At 55.0% G+C, this 10374-nt stretch overlaps 1 protein-coding gene across 1 annotated transcript; it reads right to left on the minus strand.

The window, feature by feature from the left end:
- Nucleotides 1-895: 895 nt before the first annotated feature.
- Nucleotides 896-9291, minus strand: PERM1 (PPARGC1 and ESRR induced regulator, muscle 1). Its single transcript, XM_057432354.1, has 4 exons — nucleotides 9141-9291; nucleotides 6390-8591; nucleotides 4151-4267; nucleotides 896-2561 (listed from the first exon to the last, which is right to left on the minus strand). The coding sequence occupies exons 2-4, from the start codon at nucleotides 8587-8589 to the stop codon at nucleotides 2482-2484; spliced, it is 2397 nt and encodes a 798-aa protein (XP_057288337.1). The 5' UTR covers nucleotides 8590-8591; nucleotides 9141-9291; the 3' UTR covers nucleotides 896-2481.
- Between the last annotated feature and the right edge of the window lie 1083 nt (nucleotides 9292-10374).

A 10374-nucleotide genomic window follows, 5' to 3' on the forward strand; every position in this document is an offset into this window, starting at 1 on the left:
CTGTCCCTGCACCTGCAAAGTGAAGGGAAAACCTCATTTCTTCCACATTTGTGTGACAAGAAAACGCAAAATCAGAAAGATTCAACCCAAGCCAGCAGTCCGCAGGGCCCATTTGGGATTTAGCTCTGTCCTTACCCTGGGAACTTCACTCTGCATGGGGAATTAGACAGGAATAGCCCCTTGAGAGGAGCTGGCAGTCCCAGAGCCCCCTTGGATGGGATGATGGCTGGATAAACAGGAAAACAGCACACGTGAACGCTTCAGCCTCCCCTCTGCCTGCTCCTGCTCAGGATGAGGTTTGCTGTGCCTGAGGCTGCAGGGCCAGGCGTTCTGGGATGCTGCTCATGCAGAGCTCAGCTGCATCCTGGGGGACTGGGGAGGGCAGAGGCGATGAGCATCAATGGACCAAACCCAGGAGCTGCCGCTGTGCATTGACTTGTGCTCACTGATGTGTCCAGGGAGCCCCGGAGGAGCTGGCAAGAGCTGGTCTCTGCTCGAGTCCTGAGTGCTTTTGAGACAGGAGAGAGCAAAGGGCTCTCTGGAGCAGGCTGTTAGTGACAGGCAACTGCCAGGATGTGTCTTAGAGGGGCAGGCATGGGGCCTGAGCCAGAGAAGAGGAGAAGCAGCTCATCTCCCTGCATACCCTGTCCTCAGCCAGCACAACTCCTACATTTTAGCATCAACATCACATCATGGATTGATTTCTTGCTCTTTAAAACTCAGCACTCGTTCAGCAGTTTCATACACAAACAATATCGAGACAGGAATGCACACAAGGGTATTAAATGAGATAGATCTTTATTAGAAGCTTCCAGCACATTTTATCTGTTCTCTTCCTCCACCAAACTCCTCTTACTGGCGATACAGCTACTATAGTCCATATACATCTATATATGGTCATATACATCTATATACTATAATCCATATACATATATAGTCCATGTACATCTCTCTCTTGCTGTTTACTGCTACATACCTCTCTGTACAATTGTACAATGTGCTCTCATCAGCAATAATACATCATCTTCAACACATCCCTACACACATTAAAATTGCATGGCACTCTGCATTGCAAGGAAAGAGCTAAACCTCTCCTCTCTGGCTTCATAAGACAAACATTGCCACAGTGCTCCTACAAAGCTCATAGGCAGATCCACACAGGTATTCCAGGCAGACTTCCCCCGGTATCTTTATGGATCTGGTCCCTAAGTGCTTAACAAATCTCACATTCATGCTGTTATCAGACTTGGGAGTGAAGAAAAGCCATCATGAATAATGCCCTTGAGTGTTCAGGAAGGCACTAGAGACAGGGAAGAAACTGAACCACTTCCTTTTCCTTTTTCACCCCATCTTCCATCCTGGGTCCATTCCAGCCCTCTCCAGTCCCACAGGGTTACGCACTCAGCCATGGCACTTCCTCCTTTGCCATCTCCTCCCAGCCACCTTTATGTCTCTAGGATGGAAGGCAGTGGAGGGACCAAGTCATGTATCTAGACCCTTCATGTGGTGATTGTCAGAGCCAAACATGTGCACATACCTTTTCCTCTTCTCCGACATGCTCCTGTCCTTAAGAGGGCTCTTTCCAGAGGCTTCCCTGAGCTCGGCCCCTTTCCCTGCTGCCCCTGCAGCCCCTTTCCATCATGGGCAGCTCCTATAGAGCCCTTCCCTGCCGCCCCTTCCCCTGGCTCTGGCTGCAGGCTTCCTGCCCGTTCCCTGCCTGCAGCAGTGAGATGTGTCCTTGCAGCGGGTGCTCCGCACGCACAGGGCCAAACGCCACATCCATGGCTGTGGCTCAGCAGGGCCACATGCAACAGAAACCCTATCTCAGCCTGCTGAACTGTTAGACTGAGCATGACTTCTTTGAGCACAGTCCAAGAGGATGAGTCCTCCTGCCCTGAGCCAACCCGGTCATGGGGGACCTGGTCCTTGCCAAGTGAGCAGCATCTCCATCCCCCTTTACCCACACACAGCCAGCACATGCTTAGCAAAGCACCATGTTTGGACAGACACAGCTCTTCCCCAAAGCTCTCTCCTCCTTCACAGATAAGCCAGCTCCTTCATAAGAACAAAGCACTTTCCTGGTTTCTTTTGCTCTCTCCTCCATCCACCACCTCGGTGCCTTCCTTTGCCACCAGGTGACTTCAGCAGGGAGGATGGACAAGCAGCGCCCTAGAACAGACACTGTGACTACTCCTAGGAGATAGCACAAATATGCAAGAAGTGTGCAAAGAAAGACCAGAGCCAGCCCACACCGGGCTCCTCTTCTGTCCAATCCAGGTACAAACTGCCTACCGTGTTGTAAATGACTGTCACCGGAAGGATCCTGCTTCCTGCGACATCCTGTCCCCTTTAGGGATGGGTCCATTGAAGTCTCAGTGCTGGGATCCAGGCTTTTCACACTTGCCCAAGAGCAAAGTCCCCAGCTTCTGCCTCCAAACGTCCTCGCCTGTCCTCGGGAAGCATCGCTGGCGTGTGCTGGGACTAGGTCCGGGGACGTCCTTCTCTGACCTGCCTTCGGAAGTAGCGGATGGCAGAAAGGGTGCCAAAAGTTGCCAGGAACACTGGAAAAGAGCCCAACACATTTCCAGGGTGAGGATGGGTGCTTCTCCCAAACCTGAAGAGCTTTTCCAGCCTTCAAGATCACCAGCAACGTGGCTCACTCTGGTCTATAGGACCTAGAGTTCCCTTCCTGCCTTTGCTTTTCCTCCCCACCACTTTGTACTTGCTCCCAATGCATTCAGCCCTGAATAGCCTGGCTAACCACACCTGATCCTATTGTTTGGGTGCATGGATCACACCAGCACGTCACAAGAAACAGCTGTTTTTAAGAGAAACGCAACATAGACTCCATGTGTGTGGTAGGGATGGGTGGTGGTTAGATACACAGGTTCATGTGGACATCAAATGGGCCTAACCTCAGCTAAGTAGGAAATGTCACCAGGGATTCAGGATAGTCCCTTCATTTTCTACTTGTTTGGGCTTCCTGGTTTAAATTTAGACGAGTTTGATTTTGGGGACATAGAACAGGCAAATTCAGCTTGTTGGAACCCAAAATGTCACAAGAGAAGTGTAAGCCATGATGCCACCTCCTTGCCAAGGTGCTTACTGCACACTGGGTTATGCAATCCCGAGGGCACGAGGCCCATATCCCGGTTTTTGCACCCTCTCTGAGGCCACATCTACGGTCTAATACTAAGAAGGCAAGGAGGAGCAGGCCAAAAGCTCCTTGTGATGACTGTACTGAGCAACCTTAGCTAATAAGCTATTCTCAGCTCAGGGTGTCAGCTTCCTGTGTGACCTTAGTGGGGAACATTCCTGCCCCGGACAAGCAGCAGGAAGCCCTGGTCCTACCCTAACACCCCATGGCAGGGGCTTTGGACCCAGCCCCTGGCAAGGTTGCTGTGTTTGCTGTCCCACTCCCTCCTCATCCAGTGACCTTCACCCCTTGGGCCACAGCTCAGCTAATTTGTGCTGCCCAAGCTTCCTCTGTCCCCACCACTTATTCAAATGCTGTGGTTGGAGAGAAGAGGAACCCACAGAGCTCCTGCAGGACTCAGTGCACCAGGATAACACTTCAGCTAAGCTGTATTTAGAGGAAAGAATATACATTTACAGCACTTTAGAACAACGTGCATTTGCTCTAGATGGCATGAAGGAGTCTAAGCCTGCATACTCAGGGTCCTGATTGAGCTTCTAGGCAGCATGGATCCTAAAGAAGCCTCTCTTGCCCTGGTACACGGGTACTGGTCTCTGTCAGAGGCTGGATGGAGCAGGGCTAAAGCTAGGAACACAGGCTTGTCCTAGAGCTAAGTTCAAGTCAGCGATCACTTTGTGTGGGGAAAGGACAACGGGAATAAGTAAGATAAGAGAGGGGAGATTGAGATGAGCTCTTAGGCAGAAACTCTTCCCTGTGAGGGTGCTGAGGCGCTGGCACAGGGTGCCCAGAGAAGTGGTTCTATGAATCAGGACTGCAATGTCCATAGGCATTAGAAGGTATTAGAAGCTAACAGGATGCTTTGGGGAAGTAGGGAAATGACTGCATTTTCCCACAGGCAGTGTTAGGTGTGTTAGTATCCCTGCTCTTCTCATTGCCATGTCTTCCATGAGGTCCTTCCCACCCCTCTTCCTCCAGGATGGACACCATACATACTGGTCTTCCAGGCATCCGGAGCCTGCAGGTCGGAGGTCTTCACTGCCCAGGAGGCAAAGGCACAGAAGACGAGGCACATGTCTTTGTGGGTCAGCGCCAGTGGAACCTGGGGGCTCCCTGTGGGAAGAAGAGCAGGAGGTTTGGGGTTTCACACCACTTCCTCTGCCACAGCAGGCTCTGGTCGCTCTGTGGCAGTGGGTCCCTTGTACTGCCCCAGAAATACATCTTTGTCCCACATTTTTCCTCCCAGAAGATGTTATTTCACCATTGATCAAGTCAAACATGTCTATTGAGGACTCAGGTACATTTGCTAAGGAGAGGGGCACATTTTCCACCCCTCTCAGGTTTACACTTTAAGAACCCAAGGCAAATACTTGTTAATGCTGCCCATGGGCCTGAGAGGCACCACCAGTGGATATGATGCCTCCAGGACCTCTGACTGCATCACCACCCCCCTGAGTATCTTCCCAGCCTGGAAGTGGGGCTGGATTTAGGAGAACACAATTCCTGGGCTGGCTGCCAATGCAGTGGGGTCCCTCTGGGCAAGGTCCCCATCCATGTCCCAACACGCACGCAGCTCTAAGACAATGCAGATGCCACCAAGAAGCAGCAGTGCTCAGCATCTCTCTGCAGCAAGAGACAGCCCTCAGTGCTCTGCATGTCTTTCTCTGCTGGAGTTCCAGTCCACTTGGAGACACAGGGGTTCTTTTGCTCCTGTGGTTATTTGATCAGGTTTTTAATTAAAACTGGCTTATTAATTGGGTACACCATGGCAAAGGCATTTGCCTCTGTGCAAACAGGCTGGAAGCTCTATTTTGAGGCACCCTTTGGGATGACTCATTCATTGTTTGGTTTTAATATTACCTATGAGGCGCTGTGCCTCTGAGCATCATATAAGCTTTAAGATAAATACGCTTTGGTAGTGGGTCAGACTTGTTCTCACCTTATCCCTGTTTCTCTTACCTGCATCCCATAACAGTCAATGTGCAGGTGACCTCTGAGGTCTCGGGAGGGTGTTTTTCAAGCTAGCATGTGTTCTATAGTCCCCTTCACCTTTTCAGCTGGAAGCCTTGGACATGTTCCACTCTGTGCACATCATTTCCCCCACCACTATCAGCTCCATTAGCAGCCTTAACAGGAGAGCAGCTCAGCAGCCATTGCCTTATCTCAGGGGCATGAGTTCTTTGGTACAGAAGGATTGCGTTGCTCTGCCCCCCATTCCCTCATCAGAGGCACAGCTATGTGGTTCTGCAGGCAGCTGGATGGGTGGGGGATCCCCATCTCTGCCTGATCTTGCAATAAACCCAACCATATTTAATGCAGCTAAATGCCTCAGTAAGTTTTCCTTGGCCAGAGTGTAAAAATATAGATCAGATCCACAGTAAGTTATATCCATTCAGGGGAAGAAGTGAATCACCTAAGACAGGGACTTCAGGCCAGGCTGAGTTTCAGGCTGTTGCATGCATGCTGTCATGCCCACCTCTGCCCCAGGACTGGAGTTTATGGGGGACAAAGTAAGGTATGCATGGGATATACCCATATTCTCTGTCCGTGCCTCCTGCAGTACTGGAAGCCAGCCAGCAGCACTTGCTTGGCATAGGGGCAGTGTAAGCATCACGAGAGACAATGTGACACAGGATGTCCAGTGGGACTTGGTAACCTACGTGGTTTCCAATACCTGAAGGGGCCTACAAGAAACCCAGAGAGGGACTTTTTATAATGGCATGCAGTGATAGGCCAAGGGGGATGGCTTTAACCTGACGGAGGGGGAAACTGAGATGAGATATTGTAAAGTTCTCCCCTGTGAGGGTGCTGAGGCACTGGCACAGGGTGCCCAGAGAAGCTGTGACTGCCCCATCCCTGGCAGTGTTCAAGGCCAGGTTGGACACAGGGGCTTGGAGCAAGCTGCTCTAGTGGAAGGGGTCCCTGGTTGGAACTGGATGAGCTTTAAGGCCCTTCCAACCCAAACCATTCCATGATGATTCCATGATGGTGGTGGCTTTAGGCACGCTTTCCCTGCTAAAATCCAGTGCTGCCAGGGTTAACATGCCCGGGGTGTGATTTGACCAGCTACACCAGCCCACCTAAATGCTCCCATCTGTATGGGGGCCTCAGCACCACTGTGGCTGAAGTGGAGATGGCTGCAGCAGGGCAGGGCTGGGAGCTGGGGAAGGGACCACACAGGGCAGAGGCACATCCATCCCTATGGGGCTGTCGGGCAGGGATAACAGTGCTTTACCTCTCAGTGCAAGGGCCATGTCCAAGTCAGACTGTGCCTCGCTTCTTCCCAGCGGACCTAGCGGGACGAGGGGGAGATTCTCTCCGGATCCTCTCCGCACAAGAGCCTGGGGTGCTGGGACTTGGCGTCCGACGAGATGCCTTTGCAAGAGGGTCTTCAAAGCCCCCACAGCTTTCTTCACCTCGGAGGTGGGAGCAATGGAGAACATCCCTCTCCAGCCCCCCCTGTTCCCAGGCCCATCCACAAAGAAGTGTTCGTACACCTCAGGGACTGAGATAACCACGGAGTCTTTGACTGGATCCAAGTCGGCATCCTCATTTTGCAGCTCAGTGTGGTCCAAGCTGCTGAACTTCTTTCGCTTCCTGTCTTTACTCTTGGCTTTTTTCCTCTTTCCTTCTGGTTCATTGAAAAAATACTCATAGAGTTCAGGCAAGGAGATTTCCCTTTCCAGTGTTTTTCCCCCCTCCACTGAGTCCCATGTTCCTTCTTCTTCCTCTTGGGAGTCACAGAACAAATAGTCATACATCTCAGGCCAAGTCACGTCCAGGGTGTTTGTCCCTGCGAAGGTCCCAGCTTCAAAGCAAGGGGGACCCAGCTCCCTGGGGACCTCAGCTGCAGGCTCCACATGAGCTCTGTCTGCAGCATGCCCCCCAAAAGCCACCACACTCTTGGGGTGAAGAGGCTTCTCCTGGCATGCCCCTCCTGAAGGAGCTGTGGCTCTGCTGGCGCCATCGGGGATCACAGTGTCACGTACCCCCAGGCCACCAGCCTGCCCTGCCTTTGGTTGCTTGGTGGCCTTCACCTTCCCCAGGGGCTGTGCCACTGGCTCCTTCACTTTCTGCTCTGGGGGAGTGCTCATGGCTGGGCCACCCTCATCCACACTAGGGCTGGGCACCGGCTGCTTGTTCTCTGCTGCTTCCTCACTGCCCAGCCTCGCAGGAGCTGGTTTAGGGGCTGGTTCCTTCACCTTCTGCTTCAAGGGGATGCTCACAGCTGCATCACCCTCATCCACACCAGGGCTGAGCACTGGCTTTTTGCTCTCCACTGCCTCCTCACTCCCCGTCCTCACAGGAGCCGGCTTGGCTGCCTTCTCCTTCACCTTCTGCTTTGGGGATAAGCTTGCAGCCAGATCACCCTCATCCACACCAGGGCTGGGCACCGGCTTTTTGCTCTCCACTGCTTCCTCGCTGCCCATCCTCACAGGGGCCGGCTTGGCTGCCTTCTCCTTCCCTTTACTCTTCCTTGAGGACAGTGGCGAGCTTAAAGGTGCCTTTATGGGCACCGCAGTCCCCTGTCCTGCAGCCCCCACCGGCTCCTTGTCCCCCGGGGCTGCCTCGGTGGCACTGACTCCCCGCTGCCGCCGGCTCTTCCTCGTCTGCGCTGGCACCTTGGGCCTCACAACCTCCGGGGAGCCGGCGGGGGAGCAGCGCTCGGAGCCGGCTCTGTCCCCGCTCGCCTCCTCCCGTGCTGGGGACACGGGAGCTTTGGGGGCTGCCTCCAGCGCTGGACTCAGGGGGGGTTCACGCGGGGGTCCCCGTGGTCCTGGTTCCAAGCGGGAAGCGCTGCCGAGACCTTTCCTCGCGGATCTCCCTGGGGAAGCAGGCACCGCGGGCGAGCCGCCCTGTCCCGGAGCCGCTCCTGCATCCCCTCCGTGCTCGCTCCTTCCAGCCGGGTTGCCGGGACGCTCCATAGCCGGGCTACCGCTGCCTGCTCCTTTCTGTGGCTGCGGTGCTGCTGCTTCGCATGCTGCGTCCTGCGCTGTGCCACCGGCCGGGCTGGCAGCGGTGCCTGCGGGAGGGCAGGGGGGCTGCCTGCCCTGCACACTGGGCATTGGAGCGGATGAAGGGCAGCCGGGCTCTCCGCTCGCACACAGGATCCTGCCAGCAGAGCCCACGTCCGCTTCGTCCGAGAGGAGCTCCGGCACGGAGAGGTGCCCGTCGGCCTTCCAGCCTGGACAGGCGTCTCCGGTCACCCCACGTGGGGCAGAGCTGCCCGTGCCAGGCCCTGGCCTGCTGCCCACCCTGGCTGTGACCGGCCCGTCTGTGCTGCCCGGCACGCCGTCCCCTTGCTCAATGTCACTGAGGCTCTGCTCCTCCGCTGTGGCCAGCGAGGCCGGCGCGAGGTTGCACTCCTCCACCGCCAAGAAGAACTCAGCCCAGTCCCTGTCGTTCAGCTGGATGCTGTACTCGAAGTCATCCATGCCTGCAGCAGGAAAACAAGGGATGGGGACGGAGAGATCAGGGCATGAGGAAGGGCCACCATCATCAGCAGATGGAAGCCCCTAACCCTTTGTCCCCAGGTTCCTGCCCTGCATTCCCTCATCCTCATTCATTTCCAGCTGAAATCAGAGGGAGGCAAGTACAGAATCAGCAGGACAAGCATCGCTGTGCTGGACCACAGCCCAGCCAGCACTGAGAGAGACTACTACTACCCCCCTCAGGTCCGCCTCTGCTCCCGAGCACAGCAGCACTGAGAGCCTGGGTTTCTCTTCACAGCAGCCCTGCACTTCCATTACCCCTTTCCTTCTCCTTTTGCCTACAACCCGTTTTAAAAAGTGAGGGATTTACACTCCAGAGCATTCCTGCTGCCACAGCATCACGCATGAAGGTGACATGAAACACAGCCCAAACAAGGACACTGCAACAAGCCGTGCCCGTGGCACTGGGGAAGGAGATGCAACAGAGCCCCAGACCAGAATAGGGCATCCAGCAGCAGGAGAAGTAGCAGAGAGATCACAAGGCTGCATCTTACCTGTACCACAACCTGAGCCGGTGATGGAGCCATTCAAAGAGCCACGCAGGAAAATCCTCCCAGCACAACATGATGCTGTACCCTTGACAGGGGCAGAGAGCTCGGCTCCAGCACAGATCCATTCAGGGGCTAAAATTAGACACCCCCCCTCCCTCCCCAGCGTGTCACTTGAGATCCGAGTGTGATGGGTTCAGACAGGGCAGGCCCATATATAGAAGCTGGTGGGGAAGATGCGGTGGTGCCAGCCAACGCCTTCCTGTCCCACAGCCTCTGGGGTCTCCAGGACCACTCCTGATGCCCACTGATGCGGTTGCCCCATGGCATGGCCAGCAGAGAAGTGGCCCATGTACAGAGCTCACAGCCTTTGACACAAGGCAGAAAGTGACATATGGATGGTAATGACTGCTCTTTTTCCAGCATACCTCAGTCTGTAGGTTACCCATTCCTAGGGTGACATATACATCCCTCAGGGGCATCGTTCACCTATTGACAGCATCCCTTCTTGCCAGCTGACTGCAGCTTCACATCAAAAGATCACAGCCAGCGTCACAGTCTTGTGACAAGCCCTGCGTGGCACGTGGCAGCCCTCCCATGCAGGTGGCAGGGGGAGCCTTGGGTTGGCTCCTCAGCGTGAGCCTGGCACGAGGGAGTTACAGGGGAAGCGACTGGTCCCCGGTGGCTTGGTGGGTCAGCAACCAGAGCCAGAAATAGCCCTCCGCCTCCCCCTGCATGTCCCAGAGGACAGAAATAGTTGACCTGAAGCAGCTGCCAGCAACACAGAGTGTGTGAACCCAAACCCAGCTCCAGGCCGTGCTGTCCCAAGGCTATGGACACACATTTAGCCACCAAGCTGCTGCAGACCCCAGACTGGAGATGCCCGGTTGTGCACATGCTGCGGGAACCGAGAGGGACCCGCAGCCTCTGCATCCTCCTCAGCTATTCCACATCGCATGCTCCACGTAGCCCATGGCTCCTGTCCCACAGGCTGGAGGCATCTGGGCCTCTTGCCTTGCCAGCACCACCATCCTGTGGGCAGGAAGCTCCCCGGCGTGGCTGCCTTCACACACTGCACAGCCAAGGAGCGAGCCAGGAGCGTGCAGCCCACCAGCAGCCCCATGCCTCAGGGTAAATATTGACCAGGACATGCTTCCTTTCCTCATGCTCCGGGCTGACGCACGCAGGGAGCTTGTGGAGCCGAGAGAATATGGAAGGGAAGAGGTCTGCTGTCTTCCCA

The sequence above is a fragment of the Pezoporus wallicus genome, unplaced genomic scaffold, assembly GCF_028554395.1.
Source record: "Pezoporus wallicus isolate ANWC-B61680 ecotype Strahan unplaced genomic scaffold, APGP_CSIRO_Pwel_v1 contig_8006, whole genome shotgun sequence".
Classification (NCBI taxonomy): domain Eukaryota; kingdom Metazoa; phylum Chordata; class Aves; order Psittaciformes; family Psittacidae; genus Pezoporus; species Pezoporus wallicus.